Source organism: Lissotriton vulgaris, chromosome 2_1 (assembly GCF_964263255.1).
Source record: "Lissotriton vulgaris chromosome 2_1, aLisVul1.2, whole genome shotgun sequence".
NCBI lineage: Eukaryota > Metazoa > Chordata > Amphibia > Caudata > Salamandridae > Lissotriton > Lissotriton vulgaris.
In genome coordinates, this window is record NC_141687.1 from 813237882 (window position 1) to 813262255 (window position 24374).

At 45.2% G+C, this 24374-nt stretch overlaps 1 protein-coding gene across 1 annotated transcript in view; it reads left to right on the forward strand.

The window, feature by feature from the left end:
• Positions 1-24374, forward strand: part of OSBPL6 (oxysterol binding protein like 6) — a 699671-nt gene that overhangs the window by 294174 nt on the left and 381123 nt on the right. The window contains exons 5-6 of the mRNA XM_086956201.1: positions 5045-5158; positions 5253-5435. Of these exons, the coding sequence (XP_086812327.1) occupies positions 5045-5158; positions 5253-5435 (297 nt within the window). The remainder of the gene's footprint in view (positions 1-5044; positions 5159-5252; positions 5436-24374) is intronic.

Here is a 24374-nt window from a genome sequence, read left to right on the forward strand (position 1 = left end):
GATTCCTCCTCCAAGATGTTAATAGACAAATAGTGACCTTAGTTTGTCCACATGTTGTAATGCTTCAATGGCACGCGGGTAGTAGTATCTAGATGCACACGATGTACTGTCAAACTAGTCACAACAACCTCTCCTCCTTACAATCGTGGTTCCAGATGCCACCTATATTATCTGTGTGCACGTTCGTAAAAAGACGGTGCTCGTGTGCAATACAGAGTATTCAGTGCTGATAATGCATTTGTGCTCTTATCGGGATGTGCTTCTCCACCCTCAATTTGTTTCCTCATTCTCCCGATCGATCGATCAAGAAGAGATGCCCACCCCCGGTGCTGCACCCTAGCGGGCCGGGGCATGTAAATGCGCTGACCCCAGAATGCACCCCCCGGGGCAGGCTTACCTCTAGGACGTCGTCCCGGACGTGCAAGGCTCAATGATGGTTCCAAGCTGATCAGGCCTCTTTTTTTCCTTGGGGATTTTTACGACCTGTTTTTTGTTTTGGCTTCATTGAGCCTTGGTCTTGTTTATGTGTATTACTTAGACATACATACATCTGTCCTTAACTGTCCGCAGCCCTTAATTTTGCTCCCTGGGGTGTGTCTAACCCAATTGCAATTTTGCACTTTATAAGATGGCTACCGTGTACCATCCCGAAAGGTTTACGTAATTTGGAACCTTCCACCCCGCAGCCCAGCATTTCCTTTAAGGTTTTGAAATTGGCGCATATGCGGCAGAAGCAGGTCTGACTCGGGCTAATGTATTAACATACAACTATTTGATTTGCAGTAGCCGGCGATGTAGGAAAGCGTTCTTCCCTCTTTCCACTTTTCTTTCCCCTTTTGCTCTGTGCACTTTTCCACTTATCCATGCTGTGAATCAACAATGCATATTGATATCTGTTGAACATATTATAATGCAGAACATGTAATTTACTTTGGTTATACAAATATGACAAACAGTTCGAAGATGGCCGCCGAGTATGCGGTGCAGTGAACATTGACGTTTATATCAAGTCCTGTTTATGTTGCTGTCTAGGTACTTTGTCCATGTAATGCACTTCCTCACAACACTGTTTGATCAAGAAAGCCTAAATTTCGAAACACGTTACCAACTGAGGAATAAACTCTGCACTTTCATCTACAACCTCTGTGAGCGCGTAATTACTGTTTTTCGTGTGGAATCTACTGGCCGGGGTTGGCTCCACTGGCACAAGCCGCCACAGGACCAGGGGCAGGATGGGACACACACACACACGTTACCTAATGACAATTGCCCGTAGGTAGTTGTGGTTAGGACCTAATTTCAATAGGAAAAGTGTTTTTTGTTTTGCCAATATCTTTTGCCCCGCCTTATGAATATTCTCAAAATTTGCAAAACTTATACTTTAGTCGGATCAGCTTCTGTGTTGAAAGTTTCTGAGTGATGTGTCTAGTGGGGGCCGAGAAAAAGGAGGGCTCCCAAAACGTGTTTTCCCCCTTGATTATTTGCATAGGACTTTAAACAAACCTACAGCCTGAACTACTGACTGAATTACACCAAATTTGGGAGAACTGTAGATTTGGTTACGGAGTTCATGTTTTTTTGGATGTGGGGTAAATCTGTTCAGTAGTTTGAGATATTGAAGGTAAAAAAATAAATATATATATATATAGTGGGACACCACCGGTCGATCCGTGGATTCACGTGCCAAAGAAAGAATCTGATTAGCTGGCCACAACCTAACAGAAAAGTTGAAGCTGCCATTTTCTTTTATCGAGAAATGGTCTCCTGGGGCTGAAATATTGGCTGTAATGTTTATGAAGGAGTCAGGGTAGCGATTCCCCGACCCCATGGGTGGGGAATATAAGTGGGGTAAAAGCGTTAATTTTTATTTTAACATGTGTTCATTTTTCTTCTCCATATTCTGAGATCTTCGAATCCACTTGCTTGGTCCTATGTGGAACCGCAAATCCTGCACCACTCTTCAAACATCCGCCCTGGCGCACTAATTGTTGGGGGAGGAAGTCCCCTTGGATGCTGAGGGTTGTTGGTGGCTAAGAACCCCTCCTATTACCACCAGCGGGATTGCTGAGAGCTTGTCAGAGGCCCCACCCCGGAACCACAAATCCTGCCTGTGGAACCACAAATACTAAACTAATCTGGAAACGCGCCTCCTGGTGCACTAATCTTTGGGAGGTGATGAGGGTTGTTGGGGGCTAGGAACACCTCCTATTACCACCAGAAAGTCCCACAAAATGGGATTGCTGAGAGCTCGTCAGAGGCCCTGTCCCCAAACTGCGAATCCTGCCTGTGAAACCACAAATCCTGCACCACTCTGCGAATGCCCTTCCTGGTGTTCTAATCCTTGGGGGATGAAGTCCCCTTGAATGCTGAGGGTTGTTGGTGGCTAAGAACCCCTCCTGTTACCACCCAGCAGTGGGATTTCTGAAAGCTCATTGGAGGCCCGCCCCCTTTCTCCACCACTCTGCAAATGTACCTCCTGGTGTACTATTGACTGGTGGATGAAGTCCCCTCGTATACTGAGGGTCTTTGGGTGCCAATAACCACTCCTGTTACCCAGTAGCGGCTGCTACAGAACTGTAGTGGTGGGCGGGGGGGGGTGGAAGAAAAGAAAAAGCCACTTACTTGCCAGCCACTACCTCTTCTCCGTCTGACGCATGAAACAGGAAGCACACAGGCACCCAGACTCCCCTAGCGTGGTTCGGCGCTCAGACAGGGACTGTCATGCGCCCTTACTAAGGGCTCGTCACTCCGCTCTCTGCTCTGTGTGCACCCCCGCCCCCTCTCATCCCACCTGCACATAAGTAGAGCCAGTTTGGAAAAAAATGATAATAACATAGTGTTATTATCATTTTATTTTTCCTGTATAGCAACGCTCCTTCCTCTTAGCAGAGGAGCTGCTGCTGCTGTTACAGCCAGTAAGTACCGCAAAGTGGTATTGCTGAGTGCTCATCAGAGGCACGCCCCCTTTCAACACCTACTGTATAAACTCATACAGCCACTCACACCTCCTCACAGACCCATATAGCCACTCACAAACCCACTCGCACACACCCACGCAACTACTCACACACCCATTCAACGACCCATGCAGCCACTCACAAACCCATATAGCTACTCATAAACCCACTCACACACCTACATAGCGTCTCACACACCCATAAAACCACTGACACACCCACTCCTCGGCTTTTACAGCCACTCACACACCTACTCTGAAAGGTTAAAGGTTACAGTAAGGAAATACAATTAAAAAAACCTTTAAAATTCACTGAATAAACCAAAGGTTACAGGTTCTTTATAGTTAGGAATTAACATTTAAAAAGACTTAGAAATTCACTGAAAAAAACAAACGTTACAGGGAAGGTATTGTAAGTTTCTGAATTTACTCGCACAAACCATTGAAATTCAGCAGTTAGAGAGTTATTTCATGTAACTATAATTTGTGCCCTAAGTTAACTCGCACCCTCGCCATGCACAGCTAATTACATCACATATTTCTTCATTGATGACATCTTCTATAGCATGATTGATATTAGCAGTGGAAAATTTTTAATAAAATGATTGATGAGAAAAGCAAGGCGGGAGCACAACTTGTAGTTTCCTTTGAGCATCAGTTATAGTTACTTGAAATAACTAACTACAATTGCTGAATATCTGTCGTTTTGTTCGTGTAAATTCAGAACCTAACTAAAACTTCCCTGTAACATTAGTTTTTTAAGTGAATTAATTATATATACGTGACACGTGATCAAGGGCTTACGGGCTTGAAACGCGTTGTGTTTGGGTCACTAAAATAAAATACTGCCCACTTGAAAAAGCTCCGGAGGTCTGCGTCTCTTTCCTCGCCTGACTGCCGCTGGGAGAACTCAGGAAGTGGTTTGAGGGTTTCCAGATATATATATATATATATTAAAAAAAAGAAGCAGAGAACTTTGGGGAGTTCCCAAGTTTAGGTGGAAAGCAGCCCCTGTGTAGAACACCCTCAACACCAGCGACACTATAAATCTGCTCACCTCAAATGCCTGCCTTTCTCTCAAAGTCTTTAAGCATAGGATTAACACAGTGCCATCCATGCTAAGATAGAAAGGGACAAAGTATTTTGCAATTTCTACAGCAAAGCTTTTAACCATAGGACCAGCACAGTGTCATCCATGCCGACCTGTAAAATGACAAAAGCCCTTTACCACTCTAGGCACAGTATTACAACATTGAATTGGTAAAATACCAACCAAGCCAACCTTAAATTAACAAAAGCAACCCCTGACACGTGTTTTGCTCTCATTAGATCTCTTCAGACACAAGGGAGCACCTAGTATAAGTGATACTCTTTTAGGCATTCAGTGACGAATAAATTATGCAAAAAGGAAGCAGCAAACTCTGGGTAGTTCTCAAGTTTAGGTGGAAAGCAGCCCCTGTATAGAGCACCCTCAACACCAGTGACACTCTAAATCTGCTCACCTCAAATGTCTGCCTTTCTATCAAGTCTTTAAGCATAGGATTAGCACAGTGCCATGCACGCCGAGATAGAAAGGGACAAAGTGTTCTGCCATTTCTACAGCACAGTTTTTAAGCATAGGGTTAGCACAATGCTATCCATGCTGAGCTGTAAAATGAGAAAAGCCTTCATATATTATATAAAAATATATATATTTTCATATGTGTGTTTTCTATGTTTGAATAAATGTGTGCTGTCAATGCATGCATGTGTGCATGGGAGCCGGTATGTGGTGCCTGTATACATAATATATGTAAATTGTAGTTGTCTCTGTGCAGGTATCTGCTTGTATATATGTTTCTATGTGTGCATCTGTCTCTTTCTGTATTGACTGTTTGTGCATATGTATCTTGTCTCCGTGTCACATGTTCCTTTAGTGTTTTCAAGCTAATGCTTGTGAGCGTGCTGTATGAGAATGCCAGGCCTATTGGCAATCTTATAGTCTGCACATGCCGGCAATGTGCAACTAAAGTGCTTGATAATAATAAATTAATAAAAACTACCTCATTGTCTGGCATAATTTAGGATTCGCATTTTCTTTTATTACAGACTCAAAAAGGTAAAGTACACGGGAGTATTGACGTTGGTTTGTCGGTTATGTCAGTTAAAAAGAAAATGCGCAGAATAGACCTTGATACAGAAGAGCACATCTACCATCTGAAGGTGAGTTAGTTGGATTAAACAAGCTACCCCATAATCGACTGGTTAAAATGCTTTCGCCAATGAACTCAGGCTGCCCAACTGGTTTTTTTTTCAGGTGAAGTCTCAGGACACTTTTGACGCATGGGTTGTAAAACTCCGCCATCACAGGTTGTACCGACAGAATGAGATCGTAAGATCACCCAGGGATGCCAGCAGCCACGTGTTTCCTTCAGCCTCCGCCACAGCCTCAGCCACAGAATCCTCATCAGCTGCTAATGTCGCTGCATTTGATGGAAAGGTAAATAAAAGTGACCCACTCGAAGTTTGATTTTAAAAAAAACATGGCTGAACATGCCAGCAGTGACAAAAACAGAGGAAATTTACCCTGGGATCCAATAGATTGGTGGTCAAGAAGTGGTATCAGAAAAAGGGTGGAGTTATGAGGGGCGATGTCATGAGTAGCAAAGTCACCAGTAGCTGCTGGCATTGCTCGCTGGTGGGCGCGAGGGGCTGCGGAGGTGGTGGGAATTTGCAGGAGGTAGTGGAGGAGGTTCATGGGGGGTGTCACAGGAAAATAAAATAATAAAAGAAATAAAATTAAACTTACCTTTCCGCCAGGTCCCACGTCTTCTCTGCTCCTGCTCTCTTGCCTCCGATAGGAATAGGAAGCAGGCGGCTAAGCTCCCTCTCCTAAGCAAATCACAACACTGCAATGGGAGCGTTGTGATTGGTCGGGACGGCGCCCATCCAGGGGCTAATGGGGTGGGCATGTTCTCCATGCAGGCTGCAAGTTAGACTGCATGGAGAAAGGCAGAGTGCGCATGACTATAAGTTATTACCATGTTATGTTTTGGCTTTCTTGCACTGCGAGAAAGCAGTGAGGCGATGCTCCTCCACCCTAGTGGAGGAGCCTCCCCTGTCTGTTACTCAATTTAACATTTATTTGTGAAAATGGCCGCAGAGATATTGGCAAGGACAAATGTGATAGTAAATGTGTACGGGCCTACTTAACAGACTGCATGTTAAAATATGTTCTGGGTGAAATGACCTCCTGCAGAGATATGTGTGTGCTCAAGTATTTCCATATTTTTTTTTTAAATCTTTGTTTGCCTTTTCAAGTTTTGCTGAGTTACTGGATAACAGGAAGTATATTTGTAATGAGCGGTAATATAGTACAATATTTACGACAAAATGGAAATAAGAAAAAACAAAAGTAGTTTTTATTGTCGAAACATATATACTGAGTCGGATATCTATTCTGTTCCTCCATCCGATATTAAATGTAAACATGCCCGCCCAAGCATACCGGAAATTCAAGAGGAGGATGCAAAATATTGATATTCTTTTATATTATGACAAACTAACAAAACCATTGTCTACTTGTCTCTCCTGCATCGGTGTGTGTATAGAGCATACTCTCCATACCTCTTCCGTCATCTTAGTTAGGTTTCACGGATCTGTCCCGGTTTATGTCTATGCCCTCCCACTAGTACCATTGGTGTGTTATGTCTATAGCCCTTTTCCCCTAGGTAGTCTAGGGCCTCATCCTGAACCCATATCAGTGTGGGCCTCCAGCCTCGCCTCGCACATCTGCTACCGGTGAAGAGCCTCCCCCTTTCTCCCTATCCATGTGTTAAATCTAACAGTATAGTGTCCCAATTCTGCGCAATAGGGTATTTGCTTAGCCCAGCTATTTCCTCCCTGTGTTATGTTATGTTATGTTAAAAAATATTTGTAAAGCGCAACGTTCACCAGATAGGTTTCTTGGCGCTAAAGGGGGCGGGCTCCTGATAAAAACAGTGGTTCAGATTAAAGATAGGCTTGTTGAAAGAGCCAGGTTTTTAGTTGCTTTCTAAACTGGAAAAAGGTACCGGTAGTGCGAATTGCAAGGGGAATAGAGTTCCAGAGTTGAGGGGCAAGTGTCGAGAAACGAAGACCTCCGTGTTTTCTCCGCCTGGACCTGGGAATGGTCAATAAGGATTGGCCAGCAGATCGGAGAGTACGGAGGGGAGTGTATTTCTTGAGCCTGTTGTGAATGAACTTTGGGCGGGCGTCGGACAGTGCCTTATATGTAATACAACCAAGCTTAAAGGCACCACGTTGGCTCACCGGGAGCCAATGCAGTTTCTTCAAAGAGGGTTTTACATGCTGTCGGATAGGGAGGTGCAGAATTAATCTGGCCGCCTGATTTTGAATGAGTTGAAGACGCTGTGTTTGATATGCCGGAATGCCCACATAAAGGGAGTTAGCATAATCTAAACGGGATATTATGAGCGCTAAAATAACCAGGGTTAGCGCTTCTGAGGAAAGAAATCTTTTTATTCTTTTAATTTTCCGCAGAAGAAAGAAGCAGACCGACACCACAGAGCTGATCTGGGATTGTATTGACAGATCGTTGCTGATTTTTAACCCCAAACTTTTTACCGTAGGGGTAGAGATAGGTGGGGGACCCAAACAACAGGGCCAAATGTTGGAGCTCCATGGATTAGAGGCACCGCCTGTCAAAATTAGCTCAGTTTTGTCGGGGTTCAATTTCAACTGGTTCTAGTTGCTAATGTACGTCATAACAGACTGCAGATTGGCCTCAGAAGCAGTTGTGGGTTGTATGTTAAAAATGAGTTACAGGTCATCTGCATAGTTGAAAACCAGAACATCCATATCCTGTAGTGCACGAATCAGGGGTTGCAAATATAAATTAAATAAAAGAGGCGAAAGAGAAGAGCCCTGGGGGATCCACAAAGAAGTTTACCCTTTGGTGAACAGAAATTTTCCAATCGAACTGATTGAGATCTGTTTGACAAAAAGGAATGGATCCAACTTAGTGTCAGGCCCCCTATGCCAGCCCTGCTGACACGGTCGATCAGGATGTTATGATCGACCGTGTCAAATGCAGCGGATAAGTCAAGAAGGATCAAGGCTTGGGGAGCATTTTGGTCTGCACCAGATCATAATTCGTCCATGACTGTCAAAATGACAGTCTCGGTCGAATGGGCAGGCCTAAATCCTGCCTGATGAGGGTCTAGATAGGAAGATTCCTCAACAAAAGAGCTCAGGCAAGCAGTCACATGAGCCTCCAAGATCTTGCTCGGGTAGGGCAGGAGGGATATCGGGCAATAATTACTCATCACCCGAGGATCAGCACCAGGTTTCTTTAAGATGGCTAAAATCTCTGCGCTTTTGAAAGACTCCGGTACAGTGCCATAGCTAATAGAAGTGTTGAGGAGGGATAAAGGCGGGGCAGAGCAGGCACTAAAAGCTAAACGCAAAATGTGAGGAGGTGCACAGTCAAGGGGGGAACCAGATTACATTTTATCCATCGACTTGAGAAAAGATTCTGTAGTGATGGGAGGAAAAAGGTTTAATGCTGCTGAGTTTTGACAAGATGGGACAGGTACGAAGGATTTGTTAGTTTCCGGGATGCTAGCCTTTATGGTAATGATTTTATCAAAAAAGTATTTGTTAAGTGAATCACACAAAGGTTGGGAATGAACAGGTTGTACAGAGACTCTCTCAGTGCCGATCAGCTCATCCCCGATCGAGAAGATCTCTCGTGTTTTATTAGTGGATTTAAGAATTTTGGCTGAGATATACTCAGTTTTACATGATAGGATGGACGTTTTATACTCTCTCAGAAGGGACAGGTACGTAGTCTTAAGTTCCAGCTGTTAGTGGCTTCTCGATTTACGCTCAGCTTGTCTGAGACGTAGCTTAAGATCTTTTAGATTGGATGAGAACCATTTTTGAGCATCATGTGCTCTTTTTAGTCTGATGTTTTTCAGGGGGGAAACTATATCACAAGCCGACTCCAACCAAGTCGTGAGATTGTTTGATTGGGTGAGGAGGGAGCTCTCTTCACTCAAAGGAATTGTATTAAGTAGGATAGCCTGAAAAGACTCGGTGCATGCTCTACTCCAGTTTCTTGCTTTCATGTTACTGGGTCTAGGAGTTGGAGTGAAAAAAACCTCCGATATCATAAAAGTGATCAGACAATGGTCTGACCATGTACAAGGCAGTATGTTAAGCTGTGTGATATCTAGATTTTGAGACCATACCTGGTCTAAAATGTGTCCCTTGGAGTGTGTAGATGCTTGAACGTAGTGAGTGCTGTTTAGACTCCCTAAAAAGACTGAAAAATCACGAGATAAGGCGTCTTCAATTGGGTCGCCGAGCCAGTAATTAAAGTCTCCTACAATTAGGATTCTAGAGTGGTTGATCACTAATTGGGCTAGCATTTTGTCAAATTCCAAAGGGAATGAGGGCATGTGTCGGGGAGGGCGGTAAACTACCACGCAAACCAGAGGGAACTGGCCACTTTCAAGTTTAATTGTTAAAGTATCCGCCTGCGAAACCAGTTCGGTGTCAAGCAAGGTGCACTGAAGCCTCTTATTAATAATAGCAGCTACCCTCCCAACCTTTTTGCCGGTAACCCTGTCTACGTGGATGATGTAGTAGGGGTCGGGGATGGCTGCTAAAATATCAGGAGAGGAGTCCGGGGACAGCCAAGGTTGTGTCAGAAATAAAATGTCCGGCCTATGTAGATCGATCAAGGAGACAATCTCCAACTGATGTTTCCCTAAGGAGCGTGTATTTAAATAGTAGATTTTCAAGTCATTTAGGTCCTTGTTTGAGCAAAAAGTGGACTCTCGAGTTAGGATTTGTTCGATATAATCATCTCTGTGCTTGTTAGCCAAGAGTCCCTGTTGTAGTAAGGAGGTTCTGAGGACAATATATTTGTCATAGTTATCATAGAGGGATATCAGATCGTCTGCCGAATAACGTGAAAAATGGACAGAGGGGCTGACCCCTTGCCCCAGTCTGCCGCGGACGGGTGCAGATGGGCTTGCCTTTGGCGTGCCCGCTGCGCGAGGACCAGCACATCGGTTTTGTAGGGGGAGAGCGGCAGAACAACTAGACCGCTCTCTTGCCGTCGGCCGGAAGTGAGCGGATAAGCATTGAAGCACAGAGATAGTGAGACCTCCCTCCACAACAATCTAGCGAAGCTCGCGGTGGACCAGGGAGTGGGAAAGGAAATCCCTGAGCTGAGGCTGAGAATGGCGGTAAAATGCGCGAGCAGCGCTGCACAAGTATCAAATCAGTTTGATTTTTCACACTAGAAATAAAGACGAAATGTAAAGTTTAAAATGCAGTTTTAAATGCAGGTTTAAAAGCAATTACTCATCAGAGCACCAAAATCATACCACAGAGTGGAGCTCGTCGCGCGTGTAGTGATGTGCTTTCAGCTTGCGCCCAAACTAGGTGTGATTTTCTCCAACTATTAACGGCTAGAGGATCAGTGTGCTTCCATCTCTTGGTTATTAACCTCTTTGCGACTACCAATCCTAGGTCTGTAAATCCCGAAGTAACCCTGTTTGCCTTTGATCTAGGATAAAGTCCTAATATGCAGTCCTCTAATGTTCGCATGATTGTCTTGTTGATGCATATTTCGAGTGCTGCGATGACTTCCTGACAGTGAGTAGATATGGAGGTACAAAACCAAAGCATGTGCAGGAGGTCCGCATCTATCTGCAGACAGCGTGGTATGAAAGTATTTGTTTAATTTGTCTGGGGAAATGTATACCCCTTGAAGTATATACGTCTGAATTAGTTTAAACTTGGCATTTCTTAGAACAGTAGTGGGGTTTACTAGCAGTGTGTCCCATTCGCGGGCTGTCCATTGTTTCCCCATGTCCGCTTCCCATCATAATCGGAGGTCTGCCAAGGGTTTCATTACGTGGGTGAGTAATGCTTCAACCAGCCAGGCACTATGTGTTCCATTGCTCATTACATGCAAATATTGCATTAGGAGATGTCTCCAATTCAGTAGTGATAAGGCCCCATACCGTGGAGAGCGACCTCGTAATTGAATTATGTAATAGAAATTGACCGGTGGGTAAGTCCTAATCTTTTACTAAATTCTCAAATGGTATCAGGGTGCCTTCTGCATAAAGATCGCCCAATGTACTTAATCCTGCTTCGTGCCAATGTACGAGTGTTCCATTAGAGGTGCTCAGTGCACCCCTAGGTGTTCCTAAAAGTGGTATTGACACGGCTTAGGGAGTTGTATCCTTTGTGAGATACAGGCTCCTCTTGTAGAAGTGATGTGCAAAGACCACATACATCTGTAACGGGTGCTTTGATCGAGTAATGGGTGCTCAGGTATTTCCATGGTATAATAACTGTAAGATAATTCTGGTGTCTAATGCACTTGCCTGAGAAATCTGCATGCACTCTAGACACAGATTTAACTAGGCATAAAATAGCATATGGGCCTGCAGAATGCACAATGTGTAACATGCAAGTCGCATATTTCTATTCTATGTAGAAAGCTAAAAGGATTACGACTTTTGAGATAGAGATCCTTGTATTAATGAGTTATATTCATGGTTATTATTATAATTACTCATATAGACAGAAATAGAGGACTATCCTACAGTGCATGCATATCTGTTACATTATGAGCTTGGAAAACTCAAAAACGTCCTCCAAATCGCAGTTCAGTTTAGAGATTGTAACGTCACCAGCCGATTATCTTTGTTTCTTCAATGGCATTGGCATTAAGGTGTTAAAACGTCAGATGAGAAGCAGACAAAAAGAGTGTGGATGGCCCCTGAAGTGAGGTATTTGTGTTGGGTCCAACTGTAAATTAAAGACCTCCCGCACCACTTTAGGTTGCTTCAACTGTAAATTAAAGACCCCCTCACCAGTATAGGTTGCTTCAACTGTAAATTAAAGACCTCCCTCACCACTATAGGTTGCTTCAACTGTAAATTAAAGACCTCCCTCACCACTGCAGGTTACTCCTCTAAACACAGACCAGGTACAGAGTGTACACCGCGGACTTACCATATTCCCATAATGCCAGAACCGCCCAATAATAGCTACTAGATCTGGAATCCAGAAAAATCCTGCCTTTTTCCAGCATTGCAAGAGAAGCATAACAATTATGTTACGATTTGTTTGTGCTACATACATTCGATTGTCCAACAGTATCAGTTGACAACCCTTTAAGCATACACATTTAGGGCTGTGATTGGTTTGACTGTGGCCATAACAAGGACTTGCTGAAAAAGAAAGTTCCGGAGCGTATTACTTTAGGCCATATGTTAATAATATCGTTTTCTAAAATTACATTTTACTTTTAGAAGCATAATAAACGTTGAAAAGAAATCATATTACAAATGACATTACTTTCAAGCACTTTTGTATTTGTTTTTAGAAAACCCTTTCCACCGCCAATATGTGGTGTGTATTCACCACATGGTACAATTTCAAATAGATTTAAAAATGCTAACATTTTTTCTTTCATTACTTAAATCACAGATTTGGTATCACATAGATTTTAAGATTTGAAATAACCTAAACTAATTTGATTGTTTACTGAAAATAAGGTGACACCACTCCTAGAAATTATCTTTTTTATTTTGTCTACATGCTTAGAACCTCAGTGTGAAATATACCTAATTGTTGACGATTAACCCATTCACAATTTTTTTATATGAAAGCTTTTCAGTTACTTGCTCCTTCACCTCTCCTGACATGCCCATACAGACCAGTAGTGCTGAGGGTGTGTTTGCAGAGCATGGCAAACCCAAAAACACTAATAATGCCTCTTGTATCTTTGGTGTCTTTACACTCTACACTAATGCCCACGTGCTTCTAACATTTCAAAACCAGTAACTAAACCCTGCTGTCTGCTGCACCACAATCGCTTCGCCAATATCCCTATAAAGCAAACAGACAAAGCCATAGCCAGTGGTGCCGGAAGGGTGCCATGGGCTCCGGTTCATTCTAACATCAGGAGTCATTTGTTCCTTGTTGGGAAATTAAAGACAGCAACATGGGCAATGAATGGGCCCCGGTGCCACAGCACCTGCTGTACTGATGATAACTACCCCTCTGACCATACCTCGATTACGGCCAGCCTCACTCACCTTCTTGAGGCAAGCCGTGAAAAGGTATGTGTCCTACCCAACTGGTGTAGCTAATTTGGTGCCGTAAATTGTGCAGTTATCTCCCCAACAAATTAGCGTTATGAATTTTACATTCTGATTTATGAGCATGAAATATGAGTTATGCATTTTGGGCAAGGTGCATAGGCACTGCACTCTATGCTCCCTTAAAGATATGTATCTTAAAATAGCAACAGGATTTAACTTTCCTGATTATATAAACAAATCTAACATCATATAAATTCCAAACCAGCAATCAAACAGTCAGTTTTTACAACACAACAAGGAATCAATGTTAAGGCAGATTCGCATGGCTTTATAAAGCTGTAGATAAGCGATCGATAGGACCAACCCCCACAAAACTACCCTATACGGCTGCTTGTCTGAGCTGCCAGGTAAATCAATTTCATCAACATAATAAATGCCAATGCGGTAGAGCCACAAAAATGATGGCTCAATGAATTCAGAGAATGTTAGCTCAGCACACAATTGCAAAATGTAAATGGAGCCTTGTGCGAATATCGGTGTAATTCAGCAATGCTACAGCATCAAAATTACATGCTATTTCAAAGTCCCATCCAAACGAAAGGACTGTGGAGAAAAACAGCAACATGTAAATGAAACTTCAACATTGCACCTAAATGTGGAATGGCACCAAATTGAACCTCTTCATTATCTTTATAAAGAAAAATAAACCTTTTTCTTCCAGTGAATTGCAATCCAAAAAAAACGAAGGATGCCAGGACAGCATTCACACACAGATTGGAAACGTATTTATTTATTAAACGGTTTTACATAGCGCTTCAACATTGAAAGGTTTGAGAACGCTATAGGCATCGCAGAACAACTCATTTATTCATATGATTAAATGAAGATTGTCAGCTATGTAAATATTTATTAATTCTACCTCGCAAAAGAGCTTTGCTCCGAGTCCTTACTCGTGTAGCTTTTTATGTAAAATGTGATGGCTTGAGTTAAGACAATTTTGTTAGCCCAAAATAAACAATCCTTTTCAACATGTGTTCGTCATTGCGGGGGCGGGATTTTGATCGCTATCTTGTCACCCTTGATCTAAACCCCGTTCTGGTCGACTGAAACTTTATTGCCTGTCATTGAGGGAAGAAAGTGCATCTCTTACCAGGTTAGTTCAATCAATAATGGACTCCGCTCGGAAGAACCACAAACTACTTCTAGCTTTCAAGGATTTATTATAAGGTTAGGGTAAGTTGCAAATACAAGCATCTCAGCATGATATTCACCAAATACATGGGTACGATTACATACATGTGCTCTCTGAAAACCCTCAGACGAGCAAAGAAAACTACCAGGACTAGCTCCAAAATTAAAAGAGCTGCAAGCATAGACACGTATTGTGATCTCTCAATCATTTACAGCCGGAATAAAAGGGTCAGGTTAGGCTGTCCCTACCCTGCTCTGGATGGTATCCCTACTTAACAGAATCTCAACCTACCAAAAGGTGTCAGCGGTGAATGACTCCCTGGGGAGATCACCCACTCTTAGTATCTAGATGAAAACCTATGATCACCAGTCATGACCCCTCTCTGCCTACCCATCCGCTCTCTAAAGGGTCCTCAGGCATCTGCTCTAACTCCACCCAGGGGTGCTGTCCCTAATACAAAAACACAATCTCATTTGAGACGCCCCTCGAGAGACGCCCCTCACGTGATGTTGCTTCTGGCTTTTTCCATGATGATCCTCATTGGGGCCTCGTGCGTTAGAGTTGACCTTGCTTCTCAGACTCTTCTCCGGCCCGCCGATACCCCTTAAAACATTCCTAAACCCTCCTCCATGTCTGTTTCCTTTCCCTGAACAACCTTCTATTCATTCAAAGTATAATTGGATCCCCCTTCTCACTTGCAGACAGACATCTGCAGCCAGGATCCCAATTCTCATAAACTTCTAACAGAAGTTTGCAACATTCCGTCTCGGCGCACTTGGCTCATACTAATACGTGTAAATCAAGCATGGCTAAACATTTCAGGCCTACAACATTTCTCATAATGATTATATTCTTCATGTTAATACTCTATTTTATGATTAGGTAAGCACATCTATAAAATATAAACCTATCGAAAACAGACTAAATATCATTTAGTGCAATCCACGTCGTGCAAATGAATACCATTCCCAACCCTTTCAGCTCTAGCCCTGAGGCCTACTTCGTTCTTTGCTTGCAGCATGTCTTCCTTACATTTAGCAGCTACACGACATGGATCTGGATTAATCACGTCTAATAAGGTTATACATTTTCACACATCTCTGCATTAGTTCCACTTCTATATAATATCTCTAGATTAACTACACATTTCAAACTATAGATGAATATTCTCGGCACTCATGGCATTTCTCTTCATGATTGTGCGTACTACGTGTAAGTGTGATGCACTACTACAATTCGTTCAGTTTGCGCTCTCTCAGTTCCCCCCTTTGATGACCTCTAGGGGTCATCACCAACATTTAAACTGAACTAATTGCTAGTGTTCCTCGTTTCTGTGTTTCTAGAGCCCTCAGGCTCCTATACTGATTGTCTTGTATTGCAGCTAGTCTCTGTAGCTGCTCTCTCCGGGCTCTCTCCAATCTCTTTGATCTATACCATTTGTATGCCCTCACCAATCCCCACAACATGATCACACAGATCAATATTATGATGATAGGTTTCAGCACATACCATACGAAGCTCTTTCCCAAGTTGGCGAACCAACCTCCAACTTCACCCATTCCATGGCCCACTTTTTCCCAAACATTTTCTCTACTCAGGTCTTCGATCTCTTTGTGGATATTAGTTATGTTCATGATAACCTTCTCCAGGGGCTTTGAATTGTCTGGAATGTAAGTACAACATTCCTGGACCTTCAAAGCCTTACAGACTCCGCCCTCTTTTGCTAGCAGGACGTCTAATGCAAGACGGTTCTGAAGCACCATGGCCCTTATCGATTGCATCTCTCCTTCCACCAACATTAAGGACCTAGCAGTGCTAGCAGACAATCTGTCTACGACTGTTGCCAGTCGTCTAATTATGACATCATTGAGGATCAGTCCTAAAAGAGGAAATACGGCTCCAAATGGCTCCAAATACATCTCCAACCATTTCTGCATCTCCCAGGTCTCTCCTCCCCCTTGCTGAAGCCTTGCCCTCGATGATCTCTAAGTCTTGGGCATGATATATTTTGGGGAAGATAATTGCCAAATAACATGAGCCATACCAGTTGTCAGGCAGTCTCACGTAAGCATTTCTTCCACACACAAAATATACATTTGGAATTACTTGCATTCCTTTCAAGAAATCTTTTGTATAATATTCTAAATTGAAAGCATGTTCACAACTGACTTCTCCTACGTATACATTTTCATAATACGTTTTGGCTCTGTGAAGACATAACTTTCCTCTCTGCGTTTTATCCAAAGCTATTGGACCACTACTACCCTTTCTCTTGTGTGCCTTCTCTTCTTCGGTCCAATCTGTTTTCCATTGTCCTGATTTTTTCAAAATCTTTTGCTTTCTGTATCGATCTTCCACCTGCCCTATAAACTTCTTCTCGACCTCTGACACCTTGCATGTCAAATTATTTCTGCAGGCATGTGAAGTATCTAAGGTAATCCAAGGAATGAAGAACTTGGCCAATCTGTCTTCACTCTTCCAGTAGTCCCATTTATTCATCTGTTTGTAATTTGGGACTTCTGGTAACACTGAATCATAATTGGAGAAATAGTATTCAAAACTATCTCTCCCATAAAATATACTAAGCAATAAGCTACATGTAATGCCATATGTCAGCGGGAGGTGATGGTATCTAATGCCTTCATCTACAGACGCCGGCAACTGCATGCAGACATAAGTCCTTAACCTCCATGGCATCCACATATTCATACAAAAGTTTAGCATAAGCGTTTGACCTAAAATCACCTTGGGACTCATCCATATGTAACCTACGGGCTTCTGCTGCTAATAACGCCTTCTCCTGTATGTTTTCTCCTTTCTCACCAGCAACAGTGGGTTTTGGTGTCACCACAGACTTCTCGTCTGATACCCTTGCCTCCCTCTCATGTCCCACTACATATGAAACTGTGACTACTAAAGCTATTAGAAGTATCACTCCTACTATTAGTGTGCCTATTATACATTTGGCTCTACGATTCGGGGTGCCGGCTTCCATTTCGTCAGACAGTAGGATTTTCTTCCTTGCTCCAACGCAAAAGTTCTTTCTTTCTCTTTCCTTTACAGTCTCATTTGCTCCTTCAGTCTTTAAAACCCCACGACTGGAAGCTGGCAACTCCTTAGCAAAAGTCTTTAAGCTTTTAACACAGACAACCCTAGCCCTTCTCCAGCAACTTATAGGAAGGTCCCTAAGATTCTCTGCTTCCTGGGCGCTAGGTAATCTTCTTTTTCTTGCTTATTTACAAAAGTCTTTAAGCATCTACAATTAATTTCAGACCTGCGGCTTGAATAGCATAGTTCAATATTTCCAAACGAAGAACGTGCTCTTCATGGCTGGTTATCTTTGTCCCAAAGTCGGGGAATTGCAATTCGGTGAAAAACATGTGCTTAAACTTGCTCAGGCGGGGAGGGCTGGGGAGTGTGAAAGTTAGTGACCCTTCTGCTTCGACTCCGGGTACTAACAGCTGTACTTCCACCGTGATGATGGGCTCAGAGCTGGACACCACCACCGCTCGTATCCTGCCTGTCTCCCGCTCCAAAGACATTTGTCGCCAGATATGTCCACTCAGGGGTGGCGTATCTTCTGCTAGGCACACGTACTCTCCTTGATCTTCTTAGATCTGGTGCTTCAGAGCCCTGAGCACCTTCTTCCTGGTCTGAATCTTCGGATATTGGAGGGAGGGTTCTCTCGGGAGTCGACCTCAGGCTTGAACTCCTTCTTTGAGGCCAGCTGGCTTCTCCACGTCTTACCCTCCTGCTCCTTGTCCTCCTGCTTTGTTCTCGCTCTTCTTCAGCCTGGTCAGTATCTGATTCGTACTCCCAGCTACTTTCTCCTTCAGTAGCGTCGTCTGTTTCGCTGTTGTACTGACCGTCCTCAGGCTGATCAGATCCGTTCCCTGCTTCTTCTGGCACCTCTACAGCTTGGCTAGCCCCCTCTATGGATTCTCGGTCCTCAGCTGGACTCCTATCCGAGAGAGGAGCTGTTTCTTCCAGAGGTGCTGGAACCCTCCGCGTATGCGACGCGTGGATCCAATTGGGCAGGCCTCCCACCTTCACTGCGGTGTTCGTGATCAGGATGATCTGATAGGGCCCACGCCAGCGAACATCCAGGCAGCTTCTTCTCACGTGCTTTCGCACGAGCACCCAATCACCAGGGCACAGGTCATGGCACGGGTCCTGGCACGACGGAACTTCGGCAGCCTGCACCTGAAGGGACACAGAATGAATGGCGTCAGACAGCCCCTTACAATAGTCCAGGATCATATCATCTGTGATGTTTAACAGTGCAGTAGTTGGTACAGATGGCAACCTCATTGCTCTCCCCATTAACACCTCATGAGGCGACAGTCCCGTTCTTCTGTCTGGGGTACTACGGAGGCTCATAAGGACCAGTGGCAGAGCATCAGGCCAACTCAGGGACGTAGATGAACACATCTTTGCAATTCGGGCCTTTATGGTGCTATTTATCTGCTCCACGATTCCTGATGCTTCTGGTCGGTAACTACAATGCAATTTCTGATCTATGTTCAGGGCCGCACAAATCATCTTCATAAGCTCGCTGTTGAAATGCGTTCCCCTATCTGATTCCAAAGAGGCCGGCACCCCGAATCTCGGGATGAGTTCCCTAAGCAGTAACTTGGCTACTGTGAGGGTGTCACACCTGCGTGTGGGGTATGCCTCGACCCATCTGGAAAATGCGCAAACAACCACCAAGACATAACGGAGGCGGTTGCACCTTGGCATTTCAATAAAGTCTAACTGCATCCGATTGAATGGACCTCCAGACCTCCCTATGTGGCTCAGTGCAACTGGTGTTCTTTTACCTACGTTTAACTGCTGACAGGTCACACAACGTTGGCACACTGCTTCGGCTGCTACTCTGAATTTAGGATTATACCAGGTCTGTCTAAATACCCTCAGCATAGCGTCTCTCCCTAGGTGTACTGGACCATGGATTTGTCTAGCCATTGGGCTCACCAGCTCATTGGGTAACACTGCCCTTCCATCTGCGAATACCCAGAAATGAGCCTCACCCATCACACATCCTGCCTTTTCCCATGTTTGCTTTTCAAAATCCGGAGCCTTTTCTTGCATGCATTTCAGCTCATCCCAAGTGTCGACAGTTTCCAATATCATGGCTAATTCAGTTCTTACATTTATTCCACCCACTTCCACCTCTGTGAAAGAGTACCCTTGTTCCGCGCAATACCTCGCAACTTCGTCGGCATATCTATTGCCTTGTGACACGAAGTCCATATTTCGAGTATGAGCGGTACATTTCACAACTGCAATCCCTGCTGGACATTGCAAAGCTTCTAACAGTAGACGCACAAACTCTCCATTTTGAATGGGAGAGCCTGAAGACGTCATGTAACCTCTTTGAGACCATAACTGCCCGTAATCATGAACTACCCCGTAACCGTATTGGCTGTCGGTGTATATGGTGACTCGAATTTGGTTGCTTGCCAGGCAGGCACGCGTCAATGCAATAATCTCGGCTACCTGAGCGGAGTGTACTCCTTCCAGGCATCCGGCTTCCACAACTCCAGAAATTGTACAAACAGCGTAAGCTGCTCTCAACTGCCGAACTTCGTCTCTTACGCATGAGCCATCGACAAAGAAAATTTCATCGGGGTCAGTCAGTGGCTCATCCACGATGTCAGGTCTCGGTTTGGTGCATAGTTCAGTCACATCGAGGCAATCATGGTCTGTACATTCATCATCATTGATATCACTTGGGAGAGGCATCAAGGTAGCAGGGTTCAAAACAGAGCATCTCTTGAGGGTCACGTTCTCTGCAGCAAGAATGACTTGCTCATAGCGCGTGAGCCTGCTGTTGGTCAGATGCTGTGTTTTGGTCCTGGTCATCAACAATTCAACAGAGTGGGGCACATACACCTCTAACGGGTGCCCCATCACGATGTTCTCACAACGCTCGATACTGACACCTGTTGCGGCAACGGATTTGAGACATCCGGGCAACGCTGCGGCTACTGGGTCTAAAGTAGCTGAGAAATAGGCAACTGGTCTACGGGCATTCCCATGAATTTGGACCAACACAGACAATGCACAACCCTCTCTCTCACAACAGTAAAGCAAGAATGGTTTATCGTAATCAGGCATTCCCAGAGCAGGAGCACGACACAGGTCCTCTCTCAGCTGCAGGAATGCCATCAAACAGTCTTTGTCCCATGGTACCGGATCACTCACCTCCTTGTGCGTCAGTTTTTGCAAGGGTTTTGCTTTCAGTGAAAAGTTGGCTATCCACTGTCGGCAATACCCCACCATCCCTAGGAACATCCTGACTTCTCTCTGTGTTTTGGGCGCATTCATCTTCATGATCGCCTCTATTCTGTCTGGTGACACTTTCCGTTTGCCTTTCTCAATTCTGTGCCCCAAGTACTGCACTTCTGTCAGGCAGTACTGCAATTTTCCCGGGGACACCTTGTGCCCATTTACAGCTAGGTGATTTAACAAAGCAATGGAGTCCTCCCTGCAAGCTTCTTCAGTTTCTGACGCCACAAGTAGGTCGTCTATGTACTGGACCAGAACCGACTTCTGGGGCAGCACTAGACTTTCAAGGTTTTTCTTCAATAGCTGGTTAAAGATCGATGGGCTCTCTGTATACCCCTGGGGGATACGACACCATGTTAATACGCGATTTTCCAGCTTAAAAGCGAAAAGGAAATGGCTATCCTCGTCCAATGGGATCGAAAAGAAAGCCTGGCAAAGATCTATCACAGTGAACCATTCGGCCTGAAACGGTATCTGAAACAGTATCACTGATGGATTCGGTACCACTGGACAACATGAGACAACTATGTTATTAAACTTTCGGAGGTCTTGCACTATCCTGAATTTCCCATTTGGTTTCTGCAAACCCATAATCGGGGAGTTGCATGGACTACCCACGATTTCCTTCAATATTCCCTGCTTAATCATGGACTCGATCACAGGCTTTATGCCTGCAATCGTTTCTGGAGTCAATTTATATTGGGGTGTTCTTGGAAACTCGGCATGCGGTTTCACTACAATTTTCACTGGGTCCACTCCCTTGACCAGTCCGATCTCTTCCCCAGTGAAATCCCACACTTCTGGTGCTACCGTCTCTCTCAGATCCCATGGGAGCTCATCCACGGTCAAAGTGGGATACAGCTCCACACATATTCTTGAATTTGCGACTTTGAAGTCCGCATCGTCATCATTGGTCAACACCTCCACTCCTTGTGGGGTGCAGTATATTGTACAATTTAATTTGCACAAAAGGTCTCTTCCTAACAGACATACAGGACTCGAATCGCAAACCACAAACTGATGCTCATCGCTGTATTTCCCTATTTTCACCTGCACTGGTTCTGTCAATGGGCTAGTCATTCTCCTGTTTGCGACCCCCACCACTTGTATGGTCTCTCCAGACATGGGCAGGCCTGGAACTGCGGCTGATCTTATCGTGGATCGAGTGGCTCCTGTGTCCACTAGGAATGTCGTGGGGCACCCTGCCACTTCGGCCTCAACGTAGGGTCCCCTTTGGTCCACGTCTAAGGATGCCCCGAGGGTACAGTCTTCTCTTTCCACTCTCTGTCCTGTTAATGGATCAACGTAATAGCATTCTTCCCCTCCTACAAACAGAGGCATCTGTCTATATGTCTTACCCTTATGTCTTACCCATGGTCCCTACCCTGGGTGGCTGGGGGAACTGGGCTCGTGGGGGTGGGGTCCCCCCTTTGAGCACCTTTCCTTGGTAGGGTGTTACCCCTCTCACCGGAGTACTCTGAACCTCTTCCTCCTCTACCTCCTGTTCTCCAATTTCAACGTTGTAGGGACACTCAGGGACATCCCTGACCCAGTCCTGAGGCGGAAGCCGGGAGCTGGAGGTACGAATCAGACCTAGTCTGCATCAGCTTTTAACCTGTGTGGTGTCACTTTATTATTTGTATCACCGCTTTTTAATCTACCAGGCACGTTCTAAAAATCATCTATTTGTACTTTACAGCGCTGTTGACGCTGTCGCGCTACCATTACCAAAGCGGCCGCCATTGCACCTGGCGCGCTCGCCGACCACGCCCACTAGAGGCCACGCCCCCTTTCATCTTATATAAACGCTGACCTCTCAGCGCAACGTTCTCATCCCTGACCCAGTCCTGAGGCGGAAGCCGGGAGCTGGAGGTACGAATCAGACCTAGTCTGCATCAGCTTTTAACCTGTGTGGTGTCACTTTATTATTTGTATCACCGCTTTTAATCTACCAGGCACGTTCTAAAAATCATCTATTTGTACTTTACAGCGCTGTTGACGCTGTCGCGCTACCATTACCAAAGCGGCCGCCATTGCACCTGGCGCGCTCGCCGACCACGCCCACTAGAGGCCACGCCCCCTTTCATCTTATATAAACGCTGACCTCTCAGCGCAACGTTCTCATCCCTGACCCAGTCCTGAGGCGGAAGCCGGGAGCTGGAGGTACGAATCAGACCTAGTCTGCATCAGCTTTTAACCTGTGTGGTGTCACTCTATTATTTGTATCACCGCTTTTTAATCTACCAGGCACGTTCTAAAAATCATCTATTTGTACTTTACAGCGCTGTTGACGCTGTCGCGCTACCATTACCAAAGCGGCCGCCATTGCACCTGGCGCGCTCGCCGACCACGCCCACTAGAGGCCACGCCCCCTTTCATCTTATATAAACGCTGACCTCTCAGCGCAACGTTCTCATCCCTGACCCAGTCCTGAGGCGGAAGCCGGGAGCTGGAGGTACGAATCAGACCTAGTCTGCATCAGCTTTTAACCTGTGTGGTGTCACTTTATTATTTGTATCACCGCTTTTAATCTACCAGGCACGTTCTAAAAATCATCTATTTGTACTTTACAGCGCTGTTGACGCTGTCGCGCTACCATTACCAAAGCGGCCGCCATTGCACCTGGCGCGCTCGCCGACCACGCCCACTAGAGGCCACGCCCCCTTTCATCTTATATAAACGCTGACCTCTCAGCGCAACGTTCTCATCCCTGACCCAGTCCTGAGGCGGAAGCCGGGAGCTGGAGGTACGAATCAGACCTAGTCTGCATCAGCTTTTAACCTGTGTGGTGTCACTTTATTATTTGTATCACCGCTTTTTAATCTACCAGGCACGTTCTAAAAATCATCTATTTGTACTTTACAGCGCTGTTGACGCTGTCGCGCTACCATTACCAAAGCGGCCGCCATTGCACCTGGCGCGCTCGCCGACCACGCCCACTAGAGGCCACGCCCCCTTTCATCTTATATAAACGCTGACCTCTCAGCGCAACGTTCTCATCCCTGACCCAGTCCTGAGGCGGAAGCCGGGAGCTGGAGGTACGAATCAGACCTAGTCTGCATCAGCTTTTAACCTGTGTGGTGTCACTTTATTATTTGTATCACCGCTTTTAATCTACCAGGCACGTTCTAAAAATCATCTATTTGTACTTTACAGCGCTGTTGACGCTGTCGCGCTACCATTACCAAAGCGGCCGCCATTGCACCTGGCGCGCTCGCCGACCACGCCCACTAGAGGCCACGCCCCCTTTCATCTTATATAAACGCTGACCTCTCAGCGCAACGTTCTCATCCCTGAGCCAGTCCTGAGGCGGAAGCCGGGAGCTGGAGGTACGAATCAGACCTAGTCTGCATCAGCTTTTAACCTGTGTGGTGTCACTTTATTATTTGTATCACCGCTTTTAATCTACCAGGCACGTTCTAAAAATCATCTATTTGTACTTTACAGCGCTGTTGACGCTGTCGCGCTACCATTACCAAAGCGGCCGCCATTGCACCTGGCGCGCTCGCCGACCACGCCCACTAGAGGCCACGCCCCCTTTCATCTTATATAAACGCTGACCTCTCAGCGCAACGTTCTCATCCCTGACCCAGTCCTGAGGCGGAAGCCGGGAGCTGGAGGTACGAATCAGACCTAGTCTGCATCAGCTTTTAACCTGTGTGGTGTCACTTTATTATTTGTATCACCGCTTTTTAATCTACCAGGCACGTTCTAAAAATCATCTATTTGTACTTTACAGCGCTGTTGACGCTGTCGCGCTACCATTACCAAAGCGGCCGCCATTGCACCTGGCGCGCTCGCCGACCACGCCCACTAG